The 22604-nt window shown below is 33.3% G+C and overlaps 1 protein-coding gene across 3 annotated transcripts in view; it reads right to left on the bottom strand.

The window, feature by feature from the left end:
• The window catches only part of USP25 (ubiquitin specific peptidase 25), a 104524-nt gene that overhangs the window by 7462 nt on the left and 74458 nt on the right, over positions 1–22604 (bottom strand). For all 3 annotated transcript variants that reach the window (XM_074213827.1, XM_074213825.1, XM_074213826.1), the window contains 3 exons: positions 18476–18654; positions 8476–8554; positions 2501–2580 (listed from right to left, as the gene is read on the bottom strand). In XM_074213827.1, coding sequence (XP_074069928.1) covers positions 2501–2580; positions 8476–8554; positions 18476–18654 — 338 coding nt within the window. The remainder of the gene's footprint in view (positions 1–2500; positions 2581–8475; positions 8555–18475; positions 18655–22604) is intronic.

Here is a 22604-nt window from a genome sequence, read left to right as displayed (position 1 = left end):
AGTGGTATTATAGAGGTTCTCTTCAGAAAAATCATTTGGTCAGCTGTTTGGAGAATAGATTAGAGCAGGGAGACTTCATAAAGGAGGTGAATTAGGAGGCTATTGCAACAACCTACATGAAAAGTGGCAGTTATGAACTGAGGTGGTGCATACATAGAAGTGTATATATAAGAGAGACTTTGCAAAAATGGAAAAGACAAGATTTGCAAGGGACTGGACAGGGAGTTGACAGAGCCAATGGAATGATAGTATCCTTAATGGAGTTTAAGAAAAGAGGTAGGTTTTGAGAGTAAGAAAATGGAAATGTTTGAGTTTACTGAATTAATGCTAACAAGATGAACAAATCTTACCATGATTTGTGATTTCATTAATAAGAGTAATTTTCTACATTGACACATAATGTAAATACTTCTATGACTTAAAATATAAGATTCTCAGAAGTAATGAAAATGATAAATTTATTTCATAACCATAAATCTGGTGATTAACATTGTTTGATACCGAGATGACATATCATCTATCACTGGGCTTTATGTGAAACTTTAGTTTAGGTATGGCCTTTGAGGGCAGCTAGGTGGTGCAGTGGATAGAGTACTGGCCTTGGTGTCAGGAAGCCAGGAGTTCAAATCTGACCTCTGACACTTGCCACTTACTAGCTTTGTGACCTTGGGCAAGTTATCTAACCCTGACTGCCTTGCATCCAGGGCCATCTCTAGTCCTCCTGATTCATATCTGGTCACTGGACTAAGATGGCTCTGAAAGAGAAAGTGAGGCTGGTAGACAGCATAGCACCCCCCTCATTCAAATCCAATTCACATGCTTGTCAAGACCTCATCTCTCTGATGTCACGGTCTTCTTCAAGAATGAAGGATAACAGGGCAGCTAGATGGCGCGGTGGATACAGCACCGGCCCTAGAGTCAGGAGTACCTGAGTTCAACTCCGGTCTCAGACACTTAATGTGGCCTTGGGCAAGTCACTTAACCCCATTGCCTAGCAAAAACTAAAAAAAAAAAAAAGAATGAAGGATAAAAACATTGCCTTTGATAATCCAAGGTGAGTTTTAAAAAAGAATGAGGTATCAAAGTAGGACTTTGGGGGATGTATAATTATTCTATTGATGAAAACAAATTTTCATTTAGGTTGATTAATATGAATTCTGCCTGTCAATTTTTGAGTTTGAGTTATGATGTACATCTTAAACAATTTGCAGAGGGTATTCTTGTTCAGTTACAGGACAGAACTGATATCTTATATCTTTTCTAATTCTGAACTTTGACCTTTTCTTTATTTTTTGGGGGAGTATTCAATAAAGCCAATCATCTTTAAAATTAGGAAACTAGAATAAAAATGGTAGCACTGCCCTCTAGAGGACAAAATCCAAGTCTTTAAAAAGCAATAATGTTTTGATAGCCTTGATTACACTACAGAAAAGTTTCTTAAGGAATTCCAGAGTAGAAGAGACTTCAGTGACTAACTCCAACTGCAAAAAAGACAAAAATATTCTACAAAGGAATAAGAATAGCACGTGAATTCCATATGTAAATACAAATCCTGTATGTATTCACTACACAATATAATTGAGAACTCTGTACCCACAGAAGTTCTGGTGAAATGATTCCCTATTACACGGAACTTACCTTGGGTTTCACTTTGTGCTAAGAAAATTTAAACTCTGGCGTAATCTACCAACCCTGAAAAACTAGTTTGATGATACATTAGGTATCTGAGGCCCAGTTAATAACTAGAAGATTATGAATGTTTTGGTCACAGCCACCTACAAAATGCACATAAATATAAAATGGCATTTGCTGTAGTGTGACACGCCCTTATCCCCTATTTCTAGGCATGGTGAGAAAGAGTTCTTAAAATGTGAGTTTTATTAATTTCATTGTTTATAGCAATGTTAAAATAAGTTTATTATTGTGATTTAGTCAGTAATTTCTATTTTCTGCAGTTCACTTAAAAATAACATTAAATTAATTTGCATTTGTATTTCTTATGAGGCTAGTGATGGTATAACAAAATTCCTATTAATGTCGTATAATGTCTGAAGAGCTAAGATAATTACTCTTTGGGACAAATATAAATTCAGATTGGCTACAGAAAAAGTTCATTAAAAAGAAAGTCAGATACTTTGAGAATGCAGTTTATTCTGGTTCTGCTGAATTTATTTCCTCCTATTTTCCCCTGAAAACTCTTTGTTCATTCAAAACTTGTATCTTTTCCCTTTTTAAAAATATATTTCAATGGTAGGTGAAGAGATGAGTACTTATTTAAAGAAAATATAAGAAGTCAAACTGGCAGATGTAATGAAAATAAAAAATAATTTAAAAATATATACTTTTTCATTGAAATGAAGAATAAATATAAAACTAAGTAAAATCAAGCATATAAATATATATATATATATATATATATATATATATATATATATATATATATATATATATATATATATATCTGGTGTGTTCTCCATAAAATCAAACTATCCTAACTTACCTCTTTTTTTGAAAATGTTCTAGGCCTATCATGAGATACATTGTTGTATCTCTGAAGTTCCTATAATCCTGGTGCCACCTCTGTAGGAAAAGAAAAAATTTTGTATTTAAATATCTAATAGAAGTTATAAAAAATAAACTATAAACAACCTTTCTTCTGATAAGACATTATTCTAAATAAACATAACTAAATGATCTTTCTAAACAGTTTGGTAAAGAAAGGAACAAGATTTAAATAGTAATTTCTTTGTAACGTTTGTGCTAAAACTTATTAAATGCTGATAAAGAACTAACTACTGGAGAAAAATATGACAGAAATGGAAAATTATAGACTAATTTTAATTTTCTTCCATGACAAAATCCAAAAATCATATTTTGAAACTTAAGTACATTTTATGTTAAAATGTCACCATTTTTAATTCATGTAAATGTAGGAATTGAAAAGAAATGCCATGGTCATCAGTAATTTGTAGATACTGCTACATACTCACACTGTTCATGTTCATTAGAGTTGAAACCAGAAAGAACTTGAGAGACCATTTAGTTTCCCCCCATTCTAAAGAGGAGGGAAAAGCAGTCATTATGTCTACAGATTTCCAGGCTTCCTTTCCCACTCTTGCACTCAAATAGATTTATGATCTCATTAAATGAGATGTTTTCAATGCTGCAGATCACAGCACCACCCTTGCCTAACCACTCTAAGGATCTCTTGTTTGTGTCTTCCCCACAAGTTGCCACAATGGATTTATCAGATATGATGTTGGAGCATTCACTTTATATCAGAATACCAATGGAGCAACTGAAGCCCAGTGGTTACCTTTCAGTTTTGCTAAATGGTCAATCAGTCAGGGAATGAATGAATGATACATTTATTAAAAGCTTACTATGTGCAAAACACTGTGCTAAGGACTGGATATGAACACAAATGGAAAATTAAGATGGTATCTTCTCTAAAGGAGGTTACTTTTTTTTAAAGAAAGATTTTATTTATTTTAAGTTTTACAATTTTCCCCCCATTCTCACTTCCCTCCCTCCATCCCCCACAGAAGGTAGTCTGCTAGTCTTTACATTGTTTCCCAATTATACATTGATCTAAGTTGAATGTGATGAGAGAGAAATCATATATAAAAGAGGTTACATTCTTGTGGGAAAAAGGTCACATATTTGGAAGACATCAGCTACAAGTCAGACAAAAAGGTTTCATGGTCTGTAGAGTGCAGCAGCAAAACACAAGGCAATGCCATTTCCATTGATAAAAAGATATCAGGGTCTGATGTTGAACTGTTTGTCAGTGGGCTGGTGAGGATGGCTATGAGAGCTGGCCTGGAAGCAGATCCAATATCTAAGGGATGTCGTTATACCCAACTTTTCTGTCTTTTGGTGGCAATTGGGGGAATGTCAAGTTTTATATGACTAAGTTTCTTGAATATTAATCTCTCCATCACTTGATGAGAATTCTCTTGTTTGTAGAACCAACAGTCAGTATTTAAGGATGACTTAAAATTATGATCTCAGCACCTTCTTTATGCTTAAGCAGTCTTTCCCTCTTGAGAATTTCATCATTTCTAGTCTTCATTACTTTCTTATCATGTTACATAGGCAATTCTCCCCTCCATTCTCTCCCTCCCTCTCCTTCCTTCCATTCTATTCCATTCCATTTCCTTCCTTCCTTCCTTCCTTCCTTCCCTCCTTCCTTCCCCTCTCCCTCCCTCCCCTCCACTGCCATGTACATTCCTGCTCAGGACATTTTAACATTTTAAGTTGTTATTCTGAAATTGGAACCTAGGTCTCTGAAATCTTCTTAACCAACTGTGCAAAAAAAACATTACTTGTGTTCTAAGGCCTTTAACTTCTTGTCCATAAACTTATAATTTAACAATATTTACTTGATTCTTTAGTGTACTACTACTTATGACCCTCTGTATTTTCAAGTGAAAGATACTGAAAAAACTGAACATCTTTTCTCCCAAAGCTTCTTCTTGCAACTACATTATTTCTATCTGTGTCATCACCATTTACTTAGTCTTCAAGTTTCAAAACATTAGTGTTATACCAACTTTCTCTTTTTTTTCTTTTTTGATTTTTATAAGACAATGGGGTTAAGTGACTTGCCCAAGGTCACATAAATAGTTAATTATTAAGTGTCTGAGGTCACATTTGAACTCAGGTCCTCCTGACTCCAGGGCAGGTGCTCTATCCACTGCACCCCCTAGCTGCCCTTAACTTTCTCTTTCTCTCATCTTTCACTTTTAATTGGTTATGAATGTTCTGTGACTCTTCAAGTCAACAGGCATGCATTAAGCACCTTCTATGAGCCAGGCCTTATGTTAAGTACTGCACATACAAAGCAAAGCAAAAAACAGTTCCTAATCTTTAAAGGAGACAATGGGGGAGACAAACTGTGAACAATTATATATAAATGGCATATAGATAAGTTGAGGGTTGTATCAGAGGAAAGTCAGTAACTTTAAGGAGGAATGGGGGAGGCTTCTTCAGAAGGTGGGATTAAGTGAAACTTAAAGAAAACCAACAAAATGAAAAAGTGTACAGGCGACCTGCACTTTGGGAAGACCAATCAGCAGGCTATTACAAAGTCTAAGGGTGAGGGGAAGGATAAGATCTGAGTTGTAGTGTAGGTAAGTGGGAGAAGGACAGCACTCTTGGTTTATGGGGAAAGAAATGAATTCAGAGTTAATCATGTTGAATTTAAGATGGAACATCTAGTGTAAAATGTCTAAAAGGTGATTGGAGATTGGAAGAAAGGTTAGGACTAGACAAGCAGATTTGAGAGTCATCTTCTTAGAGATTATAATTGGAAATGTGAAAGTTAATAATGTAACCAAGTGAAGTAGTACAGAGGGAGTAGAAAAGAAGGCCCAGGACAAAGACTTGGAAGACTTGCCCTGTTAGTGGGCAAGAGATAAAAGAAGATATCACAAAGGAAATATTGGAGTAGTTAGACAATTAGGAAGAGATCCATGAAAGAGCAGTGCCATGAAAACCTAAAGAGATTAAGGAGAAGAAGTGATAAAAAATTTCAGAGGCTTCAGAGAAATTAAGCAAGATAAGGAATCATTTTACATTCACCTTATATGATATATATCTTTAGAAATAGATAAATGCATTAAAATAATATTCTTTGCATTGTCCTAAAATTTTTACATCTTTATCCCTGTTGTACTAATAAAAGTCTTCTTACTGCCTGCATTAATCCTTACAACAGTCTGCTGATATATCTCCCTTCTTCCATTATCTTTAGTAGAAGATCTTACTGAACAGCTAGACTCAACTTCCTCATGCAACTCCTTAAGTTTAAAAATCTTGAGTGGCTTATTATTATATATTGTACCTAGAAACTTGAGGCTTACCACAATCGGGTGACCTTCTGTTGTCTTATAATAAACTACTGTATAACAACACAGTAAGCCCATGTACACACCTTGCATTTTCCTGACTTCATAATTTTTCATTCACTCGGACCTTTAGCTATGTGTGTGTGTGTGTATTTACATATATGTTTACTTATTTTTAGGGACAAAAAAATTTTATTCACATAATAATACTGTGGTTAAGTAAGGAAATTCAGCAGAATCTAAGAGAAAGAGTAAATAAAGACAACTGCAAGATTGTTGCAACTAGGCTGATCCCAGGGGACAAACAGCTCCTTATATATATATATATATTTTTTTTTTTTTTGCAAGGCAATGGGGTTAAGTGGCTTGCTCAAGGCCACACAGCTAGGTAATAAGTGTCTGAAGCCAGATTTGAACTCAGGTACTCCTGACTCCAAGACCAGTGCTCTATCCACTGCACCACCTAGCCACCTGCAGAAACTTAGCTCCTTATATATTCTTTTTTTTTTAGGGTTTTTTTTTTTTGGCAAAGCAAATGGGGTTAAGTGGCTTGCCCAAGGCCACACAGTTAGGTAATTATTAAGTCCTTATATATTCTTAAAGCAAAACTTATGTGCTACCTATCTCTGATGTTCCCACATTTTACATAAACACCTTTTTAATGTATCTATGTATTATTCTTAACTATAGCTTTTTGTGAAAGAATAATTTTCAAATTATACTATATTAAATCTTTACATTAGAAATTGAATTCTTTTTAAATTTTAAATTTTCTTCAAATTTTCTAGTGTTTTAAACTTTTTTTTGAATTTAAAATGTTACTTGAATTGTTAATTAAAATGTTATTTGAAAGGTTACAGCAATACAAAAATGCATTAATCTAGAAATTCATCACCCTTAAAATATTTTTCACACAGTAACTAAATGACAGTAATTGCCATTTACACATCATTTAAAGGTTTGAAAAGGTTTTTATATATTATTTTATTTGATCCTTAAAACAACCCTATAAATTAGGTAGTATAGGTATCATTTTCCCCACCTTCAGATGGAAAATACCAAGGGTTTAACATGACTTGTCCTCGACTACAGAATCAGCAAGATAGGATTTGAATACAAGTCTTCCTGATTTCCGATATTGTGGAAGTTACAAACCCAGGATGCTAAAAGGATGGTGATCACACCTCTGAGTGAAAAAGGAAAGTGTGGAAGCAAGGAAGATTTAGGGCAAAAAATAATTTTTTGAATGTTACCAATATAAGACTTCCAGAATATTCTGTTTTATAAGGCCATTAGGTCATTTAAAATCATATCACATTAGTGATGGGGAAATGAAAGTGCAATACTCTATGCACTACACTTTGCTTTTAGTCAAATCGTATGTTGAGGTTTAGTTTTGGGGAAAATTCAGTTTGACATTAGATTCCTGAAGAATCTATGAAAAGAGGTAAAAAAGGAAAGTGCTAAGAGACACATAATTTGTGAATGATATGGCTCAACTATGAACATTGGTGTGATAGCTCAAAATTTCTTATAAAAAACATTTTGTAAAGTGATTGAGTCATAGTCATATAATTTTGGCATAGTCCTATTCTCTACCTCAAGAGAAATTAAAGAAAAAAGAAAGGTTTGTGTTTTTCTAGAGATCAGTCAAAAGATAAATTGGGATGACAAAATAATTAAAAGTTTTTATTTAAATATTATTACATATAAAAAGAAGTCAAGAACACTAATAGAATCAATAAATTTTTCTTTGGATAAATTAATTTTTAAGTACAATTTTTACTCTTAAAATTATTACTGAGGCTTCCTATGTTCAAAACAATGTAGCAATTGACTATATAATGATTCAATAGTTTGTAAAATGCAGAATACTTCCAAATGAGGAGGAAAAAGCATTCTAATGTAGCAGGAAAAAAAAGGTACCCACTTGAGCTCTTTTGAGCAGAAATATTTTAGGCAAAAATCAAATATGTCAAAATAGTAAATTAAATGCTACGCTCCTTGACACTGTCTTTTCTCTGAGTTTTTGTGACAACTTTTTCCTGATTATCCTTCCCCTTGCTCCTTTCTCAGTTTCCTTTGCTAGTTTATCATGTTTATCACCTTGATGACTTTCCCTATGTTCCTCAAGGTTCTATTATAGAACCTCTTCTCCCTCTTCATAACAGCTCTCATGAGTTTCACTCTCATCTCTCTGAAAATGACTCCTAGATTTAAATATCCAGTCCAGTCTCTCTTATGAGTTTCATTTCCACATCACTAATGTGATATGATTTTAAATGACCTAATGGCCTTATAAAACAGAATATTCTGGAATTATCTTAAATTGGTAACATACAAAATTGAATTAATTATTTTTTGCCCTAAATCTTCCTTGCTTCCATACTTTCCTTTTTCAATCAGAGATATGGCCACCATCCTTCTAGCAGCCTGGGTTTGTAACTTCCACAATATTTGAATTCTTCAATCTCTTTCATCTTACATATATGAAAAAAATCTTCTCATTCCTACCTTTATAATACCATCTTAAGAGCAAAGTAATTTAGGTGAGAAATGTTTGAAACAGTTTAAAAAGCATATCTTCAAGCAACCAACTTCTTTCCCCAAAGATATAAATTACCTCATATTCTTCCATGTTTACTTCTTCTGGCTTTATCATTTCAAGTTTAGCTTGAGCAATTTTCATTATATTACGACACCTTATAGAGAAAAAGAAATTAGTTACCAAACTGATAGCAGCACCAATAAGAATTGAGACTCTTGCACACTACAGGTAGGAAGGCAGTGTTGCCATTTACTCTCAGATCATGTAATCAATCAGTCACCACTGTGAAATGAATTGCTCAGAAACTTAACCAAAATATATTAAGTAAAAAGATGTGCTTTTAGGTCAATACTAGGTAATAGCATTAAAGAAAAGCTATTACCTATCTATAACTATAAATTAGTGCTATAGTTGAATAAATATTCAATAAATAAATTAAATCATATTTTAATGAAATTAAATTATGTGTACTAAATGATATATTTTAGCTATAGGCTATATAAACAAATTAGTTTAATTCCACAGATGGCTATTGTAGATCTGAATATAGATGCTAAAAATTATTCAGTGTCAAAGCTCCTGTGTTTTATTTATTTTTATTTTTATTTTTTTAGGTTTTTGCAAGGCAAATGGGGTTAAGTGGCTTGCCCAAGGCCACACAGCTAGGTAATTATTAAGTGTCTGAGGCTGGATTTGAATTCAGGTACTCCTGACTCCAGGGCAGTGCTACCTAGCTCCTGTGTTTTAAAGGACTGCAGAGGCCAGCTATGTACTCCATGATACACCTGATGACATCCAGCCTTTCATTCAAGGATTAATTTTTATTTATTATCCATACCTGATCAGAACTCAAGTGACATTCCTGTGAAAAAAATTCTGATGCCCTTCCCAGTGAAAGGAATGCACTTTCTCTTCAAGTAGATCATAGATATAAGGATGGAAAGGAATTCAGAGATCATATAATGCAACTTCCTTTGGTTGGAGACAATAAAACTGAGGCATAGGTAGTTAAGTTACCTGCCCAAAAGTCATGTAGGGACTCCACTGTCAGTGGTCTATATCACAGTCATTACCAGAGGTTGCAGAAGCAACAAAGCAGCAAAGCCAGTATTTAAATTCAAGTTGTGACTTCAAATCTTGTGCTCTTTCTACAACAGAACACTACTTCTGCTATCTACCCATTAAGCTGTTGCCTGAAATAATTAGAACAGATTTATTAAAAGTAGAAAAACGAATGAAACTAGAAACCTAAGAAATTATTAGTAATGTAACTTCCATTCTGATCTTATAGTACAAATATTGTCTTCCTCCCTCCACCCCTCCAAACAAAAATCTAATCTGAATGACCTAGGATTAAGATTCTAGGGATTTGGAACATTAGTTAGATTTCATATTTAGTTACTTTCTTCTTCAACCCCAAATATTCCTTCTTTTCTCATTTCAGCAAACATATACTTTTAACGATGAAACAGATATCAAAAAATTTTGAAAAATTTAGCCTTATAAGAGGCAAAAATTTCACTCTTTGCAGATGATATGATAGTCTACCTAGAGAATCCCAAGAAATTATTCAAAAAACTACTGGAAACAATTAGCAATTTTAGGAAAGTTGCAGGATATAAAATAAACCCTCATAAATCTTCAACTTTTCTATATATGTCTAGCAAGATAAAGCAGGAAGAGCTAGAAAGAGAAATCCCATTCAAAATAACCTTAGACAATATAAATACCTGGGAGTCTATTTGCCAAGACAGACTTAGAAACCTTTTGAAAACAATTATAAAACTCTTCTCACACAAATTAAATCAGATTTAAATAACTGGGCAAATATCAACTGCTCATGGATAGGAAGAGCTAACATAATAAAAATGACAATTCTACCAAAACTAAACTACCTGTTTAGTGCCCTACCAATCAAAATTCCAAAAAATTACTTTGAGTTAGAAAAAGTTGTAAGTAAATTCATATGGAGAAATCAAAACGTCAAGAATTTCCAGGAATTTAATGGAAAAAGTACAAAAGAAGGGGGCTTAGCCTTACCTGATCTAAAATTATATTATAAAGCATCAGTCATCAAAACTGTTTGGTATTGGCTAAGAAATAGAGTGGTGGACCAGTGGAATAGACTAGGTGCAATAGCAGGAAACGATTAAAGTAATCTGCTGTTTGATAATCCCAAAGAATCCAGGTATTGGGATAAAAACTCTATTTGATAAAAACTGCTGGGAAATTTGGAAGTTAGTATGGAAGAAACTTAGATTAGACCAACACCTCACACCCTATACGAAGATAAGACCCAAAAGGATACAGGATTTAGACACACACACACACACACACACACACACACACACACTATAAGCAAATTAGAAGATCAATGACTAGTTTACTTGTCAGATCTATGGAAAGGGGAGCAGTTTATGACTAAGGAAGAGATAGAAAACATCACCAAAAACGAACTAGATGATTTTGATTACATTAAATTAAAAAGCTTTGCACAGATAAAACCACTGCTAACCAAGATCAAAAGAAATGTAATAAATTGGGAAACAATCTTTACAACTAATGATTCTGACAAAGGACTCATTTCTAAAATATACAGAGAACTGAGTTATATTTAAAAATAAAAGCCATTCCCCAATTTACAAATGTTCAAAGGATATGCCAGGGCAATTTACAGATGAGGAGATCAAAGCAATCCATAGCTATATGAAAAATTGCTCTAAATCATTAATTATTAGAAAAATGCAAATTAAAGCTTCTCTGAAGTACCACCTCACACCTCTTAGACTGTCTAATATGACCAGAAAGGATAATGATCATTGTTGTAAGGGTTGTGGGAAATCTGGGACACTATTACACTGTTGTTGGAGCTGTGAACTCATCCAACCTTTCTGGGGAGAAATTTGGAACTACACCCAAAGGGCAACAAAAATGAGCATAACCTTTGATCCAGCAATATCACTACTGGATCTATACCCTGAAGAGATGATGAAAAAGGGTAAAAACATCACTTGTACAAAAATATTCATAGCAGCCCTGTTTGTGGTAGCAAAAAATTGGAAATCAAGTAAATGTCCTTCAATTGGGGAATGGCTTAGCAAATTGTGGTATATGTATGTCATGGAACACTATTGTTCTATTAGAAATCAGGAGGGATGGGAATTCAGGGAAGCCTGGAGGGATTTGCATGAACTGATGCTGAGCGAGATGAGCAGAACCAGAAAAACACTATACACCCTAACAGCAACATGGGGGTGATGTTCAACCTTGATGGACTTGCTCATTCCATCAGTGTAACAATCAGGGACAATTTGGGGCTCTCTGCAATGGAGAATACCATCTGTATCCAGATAAGGAGAAGTGGAGTCTGAACAAAGTTCAAGGACTATTCCCTGCAATTTAGGGACAAAAAAACAGGAGATCTTATTGTCTGATCTTGTTAGCTTTTTTTTTTTGGCAAGGCAAATGGGGTTAAGTGGCTTGCCCAAGGCCACACAGCTAGGTAATTATTAAGTGTCTGAGACCGGATTTGAACCCAGGTACTCCTGACTCCAATGCCGGTGCTTTATCCACTACGCTACCTAGCGGCCCCTTCTTGTTATCTCTTAAAAAAAATAAAGCATCTCTTGAGTCTTGTATTTGAAAAAAAAAATCTAGCCTTATAAAACCCTGTCTTTAGGGTTAGGATTCATAGGAAATATTTTATTCATTCATTCTGTCAATAAATCAAGTATTTGTTAATATTCTTGGCCTATTTAAATAATAAAAATAACCAATTTAAACAAAATAAAAATATAAACATAAAATATTATTTTAGAGAAAGTAAGGGAATTGCCATGGGAGAGAGGGGACCACTTGTGGGAGGTGACCCTCAAGTTGGGCTTTGAAGGGAACCTAGAGATACCAAGAAGTGGAGTTGAGGGCTCCAACCTATGCAAAGGCAGCATATTCTTACTTCATGACAATTATAATTATCTAGAAAGTTTTCTTTATATCAAATTGAAATTTTTTCAGAATTTCAATCTAGTCCTCCAGATTCTACTATGTGGAGTCAAACAAAATAAGTCTAACTTTTCTCCCATATGATATATCAAATGCTTGAAAATTGCATTCATGTTTCCCCAGCATTGCCTCCTACTCCTAAACCAGCCCAATTTTTCACTTTTTCATGCTAAATATTCTTAAGTCCTTTAAGTGAATGTCATTAGAGCATTACTTGGTAACAACATTTCTTTGCTATAGATTGCTCTCCTCCGATACTCTTCAGTACAGTAATCACAATGGTCTACTCCAGTACTTGCACTAAGAAGAACATAACATTACAGATATTATTTTCTAATAAGAAAAAAAGCACAAAGTGACTCTTATTTCTTCAGGCCTGGGTACTATGCATAATCTTAACAAATAATTAAGACAATAGTTTTCCTAATGTTGAAATATTCTTTCATCCTTGGTATAAATCACACAATGAATGATTTCTTAGATAGATTGCCTTAGTCTGTTTGATAGGATTTGGGTTTAAATTTTTGAGTTGATGTTCATTAATAATATTGGACTATAAATTTTTTCCTTTATTTTTTTCTGGTTTGAGTATTAGAACTGCATTTAACTTATAAAATGATTCTAGTAGGGTGCTTTCTCAATTTTTGACGAATAATTTGTAACATGAGTATTTATTAACTGTTTTACAAAAACTCAGAATTTACCTGTGAATCCATAAGGAGCAAAAGGTTTTTCCCCTGATATAAATGTCTATAATATGTTCTAATTTTTTTCAATTTCTTCTGTTTTTTGCTGAGTTTATTTTATGTTTCCTATTTTACTGATTTGTTTGCTGCTCTCTTCCTTTTAATCAAGTTAGATAGATTTTTCAATTTTATTTGTTTTTTCAAAGACTAATTTTCTATTTTTATTGATCATTTCTATATTTTTGTATCTAATTTATCTTTTTTCCATTTAATTTCTCCTCTTTTGTACTAAATTTTACATTTGTTAATTTTTAAAGAACCATAATAGGTTCATTAATCCTCTTTTTCCCTATTTTCTTCATGTATGTTTGTTAGGATATAATTTTCTCTCCAAAGACTGTTTTCATTTCATTATAGAACTTTTGGTATGTTGTTTCATCATTATTATTTTGTTTTACATATTTATTAATTCCATAATTAATTCTTTGACTTATTCTCCTTTTTATATTTATTTGCAATATCTCAGTGCCCTCGAACATGATCAAGTTTTGCAGTATTCAAGTGGTGCTAAGACATGTGTATATTCTCTTGCTGTCCCACTTGGAAGATACGATCAATTCTTCAACTGTTTTCTTCAGACATTTGTTCAGTTCCATGTATTCTTTTTGTTTATCTTTGTTATTATCCATAACTGAGACAGTTACAATTCAGTTACTCTGTGTTCTAGAAATGAAGATAATTCTTTATGATTTGAATGCTAAAGCATTTGGAGCATATAAGTTCATCATTGATAATGAGTGGTTTGCTGTCTGATTCTTTTCAGCATAAATTTCCTTGTTTATTCCTTTTCATTTTTTGAATGTTTGTTTTTCTTTTTCAGAACATGATTGTAGCTTCTAGTTTTTTTCTTTTTTGCAGGGAGTTCAACTGATGCACTATAAATATTTTTCATGCCCTTAGCTTTATTTTATACATGTTTTTAAAACCATACAGGTATGCACCAGATTGTAAGATTTTTGTTTTCTTATTTCAATCTGTCACTTTTTGTTTTATTGACTTGTTAAATCCATTCACTTTTAAAGTTGAGTTAGGTTTATATTTTCTTCTATAATAATTATGATCCCCCCTCTCCACTTCTTTTGTAAAAACAGAACAATGTTCTTTCAGTTCCTTTACTTTAGTATTTATTTTTTAACATGGCTGTATTGCCACTAACTCTCTTCTTTCACTCGTCTTGATTCTCTCTCCACTTATTGGTTAGCCATTTCCTCTTGGGGTTTTATTTGTTCTTTTTTTAATTCTTGCTTTTATCAGGTTATCCTTCTCCCACCCTTTTTTCCTCTAAATTAGTCAAGTACATTATATAATCCCTTCCTCTTCTCCCCTTTAGTCCAGTTCATTAGTTGGCTTTTTTTCAGTTTCAATTTTATCATGTCCACTTTTCAGAAAGGCTTTTTGCTCATTATTCTTCATTACAATTTCCCTCAATCTACTCTATACCCTCATTCTCTGGTCTATGATCTATAATTTATCTGATTTCTCTCTTTCTTCTGAGTTTCTTCATATAACATTTCCAAGGTATGCAAGAAAATAGTTGCTATTATTATCTTTGTTTTACAGATAAGAAAACCAGGACAAACAGGTTAAATGACTGACCCAGGGTCACACAGCCATTAAGCATCTGAAGTCAGAATTCAGATCTTTCTTATTTCCTGGCAGCTAGGCAGCCCAGCCTGGAGTCAGGAAGACTCATCTTCCCAAGTTCACATCCATCCTTAGGCACTTAGCTGGTGACCCAGGGAAAGTCATTTAACTCTGTTTGCCCCCAGGTTCTCTTCTGTAAAGTGAGCTAAAGAAGAAAATGGCAAACCCCTCTAGATCTCTGCCATGAAAACTTCATTGGGTCTAAAGAGTTGGACTTGACTGAAAAACCACTTCCTGACTTCAGACCCAGGTCTCTATGGAGGTAAACTACCTAGCTGCCTCATGAGCCTTTCTCCACTGTGCCTCATTCCCAGTCCAAACACAATTATTGCAGCTGTCAGAAAGGACACCGTCTCATCCCTGATTATAATACAACACGGTGTAACATATATATCTCCAAAGCCCTATAAAGGGGGGGGGTATTTTATTGTAAGCCTCTACTAGTACAGCCTTGTTGCATAGCATGGATGCAATGTTTAGCCAGTTCAAGGACAGTGAATATCAGTCCATGATTTTTTTCTTTTTTTAGGAATCTTCTTTTAGATTCTGGGTATCCTACACCATGGAGATAGCTGAAAATGTTTTGGAGAGGTTTGAGAGTTGTGAGAATCAGAAAAATGCTTAATCTTCCATCTTATTTCTTCCTGACCTTGAAGTAACTACAAGCTTTGAAAAAAACCAAAAAACTAAGAGATAACATGTCCTTATCCTGTCCTGAAGCACTTCTAGTTTTTAAAGTCTTTCAGAGAACACTACTAGAAAATCAATAATTCTATTCCCCAGGTCATTTGGTATGCTGGCATGCAGTCCTTCTGGACAAAATGACTTAAATTGATCAGGGACAATCACTTCTCAGTGTCCCAAGATCTTCTTAGCAATACTTTTTTTATTGTTGTTTTACCCTTTCCATTCATGACACAGAAAACAAGTTTCTGATATTTTCTCTTTCATCCATTATCATTAACCTGTCCCATATCCCTAAGTTGGTCCTATCCCTTATTTGAAACTTTATTTTCTCCCCAATGTTTAGGGATAGTGAGGGGAGGGTCCAGACATATGATTTCAGGAGTACATGGAAACTTCCTCAACTGATACTGACTAGGAACTTGTTTAAGCTACTTAAACATTTGACAGAGACACCAAAATACTTAAACTTTTCTAGAGTCATAAGGTATGTGACAGAGGTATAACTTAAATAGCCCCTTTGCCAAATCCTTATCTAGACAAAAAACCAAGCACAAGTTGTCTTTTTTTTTGTCCTCAGCATTTTTACTTGCTCTAGTCTATTCTGAGCAAAGGCATTCTTATAGCATTCTTTTTGTAATCATCCAAAGTTACTTGCTTTTCTTTCTGCTGGTATATACAGTTTTTAAAAATCTAAGTTTATCAATGAGTTTTCTGTTATGAGATTTCATTTTTCTGACCAAAATGGTAGATACTTGGCCAGAGACAGTTTGGTTGAATATTTGTTATTCTGCACAAGAATTTAAGATGAAAAAGAAGCATAAAAAATATCTACATAAAACTTTTCAATTAAGTATAATGAATGCTATTGCACATGACAGGAACTATTACTGATAAATTACTGAAGATATAATGGAAGAAATGTGTAACAATAGAGATGAAGTATGAGAAAAAGGGTCAGGAATAATACTTATGGTTTCTTAGATGCCTGTATTAAAAAAAATACACAGGGTATAGTAAGGAAAATGTACTTCAGATGCTAACAGGGAGGCAACTATGATTTCATAAGAAAAATGACTTGGGTTGTTATGAATGGCTCAGCAGAAGAAGGGCAAGAAATCATGTTTAAATATAAGCTAGTATTTAGAAATGTATGTGTATAGTGTATAGTGTATGTGAAATCATATGATTTCATTGATTTAGGAAATTCCCAATGAACTGATTGGTACCTGTTTGTAACCTATAATGATTCTTTTTTACATTTAGCCTAATTTTATTCATGCTTGATTTGGGATAGGGAATAGATTATTCAGTAAAAATAGAGTAAAAACAAAACATGTCTTACCATATACAACTTTTAACTTACAATAATGATGTATCTTTTTTTTTAAGTTTTTCAAGGCAACGGAGTTAAGTGGCTTGCCCAAGGCCACATGGCTAGATAATTATTAAGTGTCTGAGGCCGGATTTGAGCTCAGGTACTCCTGACTCCAAGGCCAGTGCTCTAACCATTACACCACCTAGCCGCCCCGATAATGATGTATCTTAATTATATGTTCATGCTCACAATTTTTAAAAAATAAACACAATTATGATTTCTAGGAACATTTTATAATAGAGTAATTACTAATTTTTCTTTGTAAATTTCAAGCACTTCCAAAATACAAATTCCTATACACAGTGAGTGCTTGTAACCTATAATGTCAAGAGAGTTGCCTGAGTAACTGAGTTAAGTGACTTGCTTAGGTTAACACAGATTATGTGTCAGAGGCTGGACCTGAACTCAGGTCAACTCCAAGGCCAACTCACTATCCACTGCATAATTATTCTCTCTTTCAAGAAGATATATTGTTATGTTAAAATTTAAAATTCTTATTGACCCCCAATTTTATAAGAAAGAGTACTGTGGTGATTAAGGCAGGTTGATTATAAAAGCAATTACAGTTCATCTATTTGCCCAATTAAAAGGATTATACATATATAGCACTACAGTATAGAGGTGGCCCAAGTTTTGAGTTCTCTGTCAAAACAACAAAAATACTTGATGACCATGATAGAATTTAACAAGCTTGACATACATTAGCTTCTCAAAACTAACTTGAGGGAGGTGTTATTATTATCCCCATTTAACAGATGAATAAAATGAAGGCAAAAGAATCCAAGGGTTTTGATGAAGGTCTCATAGTATCTAAGTACCTGTGACAGAATTTAAACTTTCATCTTCCTGCTTTCAAGTCCAGTCTTCTAGACACTATGATGTCACCTAGCTGCTTGATGTATGTAAACTTTAGTAGCTAATACAGCACTGCAACTTTTGGAACATCCTATAGAGATAACTAGAGAACAAGAGCTGTATATGTAGACAGATAGTTATAGATACATATGTAGATGTACACACATTCAGCGAAACCAACTACAGTCAACCTTTGATTACTCAGGGGCTTTTTTTTAGCATTCTTCCTTTCCTATTTCCAATTGTTATACATCTTTCTTTAGTTTAATATGTTAGCATGATCACATAAGGGTAGAAAGGAGTAGACAGAAGAGCTGGACATCAACTCCACGTTGTGTAAAGTTAAACTGGTATAAAGAATTCTATAGGCCTATTAAGAATTGTTTTCTTGCACTGGAATTTTATGTAAAATATTATTTAAATCATCTGAAGCATGAAAAATACTTCTGCTATAGTGAGATTTTGTTATAGTGGTATTTATTGTAACTAAATGATCACACACATTTCCTTCTAACAATATTAAAAGTTTATAAGCTGGCAATATTGAAGATATTAAATAAATCAAGTCTTTGGATTATTTGAGAATCGAATTTATCAATTCTTAACTTACTCCCATTATAAAGGCTAATGAAAATTGGGTTGAATTGTTTTAATTCAAAATTTTAAAAGGTTATTAGACTTTTCTGAAGTATATTCTTTTAAAAAACTATTAATAATACTAGAAAATTAGGGGAAAATTGAATTAATATTTTTGTTCCTTAATTACCTTTCATCAAAATTCAAATTGCGGTTTCCAAACTGTTCCAATAATGTCCTCTCAATTATTTTCTTTGGTGACTGGTTCTGGATAAAATAGACAACTGCATGGTGCAATCGATAGTCTGTTTCTGGTGGAGTATCTTCTTGAGCCAGCTTTACCAATCTTGCATACTCCAATTTGATTGCCTAAAAAAATGTAAAATAAATGCCCATTATAGTAGCTAAAACATTATGATCAATATATTAAAAACAACCATTACATAAAGAGTAATAATGTATATTCTATTATTTCCCATTTCTATCCATTTATCATATCCATATTTAATCTAGCATTTATCATATCGATATATATTTTTGACTCACTGTTTTCTTAGTGATTAATGAATCTCTAGTGACATTAATTCATTTTTGAACCATATTCTCTAGATTTAAATTATTTTTGATGTAATAATATATATTTATGATTTATAAAGCATATAATTTATGAAAGTAAAAAGATCATTTTTTCTTGACTAAAACATAACCATTTAAATTTAAACATCATCTCTGATTTCTTAGCATGTTATTTATGGCCATGTAAAACATTTTCTGAGGAAATTTATTCTGGTTTGGTATGAAAAATGTGTTTAAATTTCTGTCAGTTAAATAGCTCATAATATACAAGATTAGGAAAGAAAAACCTGCTTGACAGACTCATCTTTTATTAAAGAGCTAGAAAAAAAATTAAACGAGCCTGAACCATATTAAGTAAAATTGTTTTTAAAAATCCTATTAAAATATCCCAGGCTATTTTTTTTATATGGAGGAAAAACCAACCATGTTGGATTATCTCTATACAGCTTTAACTATAAATGCTGACCAATCAGTTAGAAGTCTAGGTATCTTTAAAATAAATAAAAGATTATACAAAATTCATTACATCTATTTGCTATTTAAATATATATTTTTTCAGGATAGTTAAATGATTTCAGAGTTGAATAACTTTATTGCTCTATAAGGTGATTCTGCAGCCTTATGTCTTAGCTCTCATCTCCTTTTTCTCAGAGCCTTCTGGAGCCTTTGGAACCTGGAACAGCCATTCTTCCACCATGCCAACCCCCTTTCCCCATTCTTGCTAGTGTCACCATTTTGAGGAGATACAGGATAGTCAGTCTTCGTTTCTCTCCTATTTTTACCTCTGAATTTCCAGATGGCAAAGTAAATCCTTAATAAACATTTATTGCCCTGTCTTCTTTTGCCTAAACAAAAGCCTGAAATTCAAAAATCTATATAGAATTTATCTAAATCCTTAAAGCAAGGAGCTAATTCCTACTAGATAAATGACCAAAGGATTGAAAAAAGATTTTTTTTTAAAAGGAATACAAGACATCAATAATTACCTGAAAAATTGTTTAAAAGTATGAATAGTCAAAGAGGTGAAAATTACTCCATTAAAACAGTTTTGATATATCATCTTTGTCTTGGTAAAAGGATCAGCAAGGATGACATGGTACAGTGGAAAAAAAGAATGTTGTACTTGAAGTCAGAGGATCTGGGTTCAAATTCATATTTGGTTTCTTTTTGCTCACATGAACTTGGGCAAATATACCTTTTGGGCCTTCAGTCTTATCTATACATGAAGGTGCTGTGCTAGATGAATCAACTACAGGAAATAAGGATGTTAAGCCTCAGGAAAAAATGATCTGAGGACTTGGGAGAGCAGGACATGATAATAGAGTCAATGAAGGAGGAGGTGGGCATTTTTTAGCAATAAAGGAGAAAAATATCAGTTGATTTGGGCTCTCATCTTATGGTCTTGAAATAAAAGAAGACATAAGATAGAAAAAGAAGACATCAGACAAGAAAGGTGTCCTTCAGCAAGAATATTAAATCATTAATTTGGGACAGTTAATAGCTAATGTTGGATTTCCCAGTTCCCTAACCAGATAATATGGAATGATTTGCAATTAGAAGACAGATTCTTGTTAATTGTATGTAACAGGTTCCTAGTCAGGACTAGTATCTAAAGTTCTGGTTCTGAATTGGATACTGGAAGCAAGAACACTGAATATGAATGCTTTTTTTTTTTGGTACATAGCACTTTATTTTTACCAATTACATTCAAAGACAATTTTCAACCTTCATTTTTTTTTAGGTTTTTTTTTTTTTTTGGTAAGGCAAACCAGGGTTAAGTGGCTTGCCCAAGGCCACACAGTTAGGTAATTATTTTAGTGTCTGAGACCAGATTTGAACCCAGGTACTCCTGACTCCAGGGCCGGTGCTTTATCCACTGCACCACCTAGCCACTCCTCAACATTCATTTTTATAAAATTTTGAGTTCCATATTTTTTTCCCACCCTCTCTCCACTCCATTCCCTCATCAAGATGACAAGCAGTCTGATATAGGTTATACATGTGCAATCACAGAAACAATTCCACATTAGTCATGTTGTGAAACAAGGGGAAAAGTCACCAAAAAACACAACAAAAAAGACTGAAAATAATATGCTTTGATTTGCTTTCAGACTCCAAAGTTCTTTCTCTGGAAATGAATAGCATTTTCCATTATGAGCCTTTTGGATTTGTCTTGGATCATTGTATTGCTGAGAAAAACAAAGTCTATGATACCTGATCATCATAGTGTTACTGTTAATGTGTACACTGTTCTCCTGGTTCTGTTCAGCTCACTCAGTATCAATTAATGTTTCACTTCACTCAGCATCAATCCATGTAAGTCTTTGCAGGTTTTTCTGAAATCCACCTGCTCATCATATACCACAACTTCTTCAGCCATGTCCCCAATTAATGGGCATTCCTTTAATTTCCAATTCTTTGCTACCACAAAAAGAGATGCTAAAACTTTTTGCACACAGGTCCTTTTTTCCTTTTTATATTTCTTTGGGATGCATATCTATTAGTGGTATTACTGGATCAAAGGGTATATGCAATTTGATTGCCCTTTGAGTATATTTTCAAATTGCTCACCAGAATGGCTGGATAAGTTCACAACTTCATCAACAATGTATTAGGGTCCCAATTTTCCCACACCCTCTGCAATATTTTTCATTTCACTTTTCTGTCACCTAAACCAATATGATAGGTATGAGGTACCTCAGAATTGTTTTAATTTACATATCTCTAATCACTAATAATTTAGAGCATTATTTAATATGACTATAGTTAGCTTTAATTTCTTCATCTGAAAACTTCCTGTTCATATCCTTTGACCATTTAACAATTGGGAATGACTTGTATCCTTATAAATTTGACTCCATTCTCCATATATTTGAGAAATGAGGCCTTTATCAGAAACACTGGCTGTAAAAATTGTTTCCCATCTTTCTGCTTTCCTTCTCATCTTGTATTGGTTTTGTGTAAAATATTTTATTACATAATCAAAATTATCCATTTTGCATTTCAAAATGTCCTGTATCTATTGTTTGGTCATGAATTCTTCCTTTGTCCAAAGATCTGACAGGTAAACTGTCCTTGCTCTCCTAATGTTTTTATGGTATCACCCATAATGTCTAAATATGTGCCCATTCTGACTTTATCTTGGTATACAGCCAGTATACAGTATGAGATGTTAGTTTATGCCTAGTTTGTGACCTGTTATCTAGTTTTCCCAGCAGCTTTTGTTGCTTAGTGCCAGAAGGGTTTATCAAACAGTAGACTACTACAGTCATCATCTATCTAAACTATCCCACTGATTTGGCATTCTATTTGTTAGTACCAAATAGTTTTGATGATTTTTGTTTTAGAGCTTTGTATCTAGGTTACTTTCCTTTGTAACTTTTCATTAATTGCCTTGATAATCTTGATCTTTTGTTCTTCAAGATGAATTTTGTTAGTTTTAAGCTCTTTAAAATATTTTTGGTAGCTTGATTAGTTTGGTATTGAGTAAGAATATTAATTTAGATAGAATTGTCATTTTTATCCTTGAGCAGTTGATGCTTTTCCCAATTATTTAGGTTTGACTATTTTGTAAAAAGTGTTTTATAATTGTGTTCATGTAATTCCAGGGTTTGTCTAGACAAATCCAAATATTTTATATTGTCTACAGTTATTTTAAATGAAATATCTCTATCTCTTGTGGCTGAAACTTTGTTGGTAATATGTAGAAATTCTGATGACTTATGTGGTGCTATTTTGTATCC

This window comes from Macrotis lagotis, chromosome 1, assembly GCF_037893015.1.
Source record: "Macrotis lagotis isolate mMagLag1 chromosome 1, bilby.v1.9.chrom.fasta, whole genome shotgun sequence".
NCBI lineage: Eukaryota > Metazoa > Chordata > Mammalia > Peramelemorphia > Peramelidae > Macrotis > Macrotis lagotis.
The sequence above is the reverse complement of the archived record's forward strand: the minus strand, read 5'-3'. Positions and strand labels throughout refer to the sequence as shown.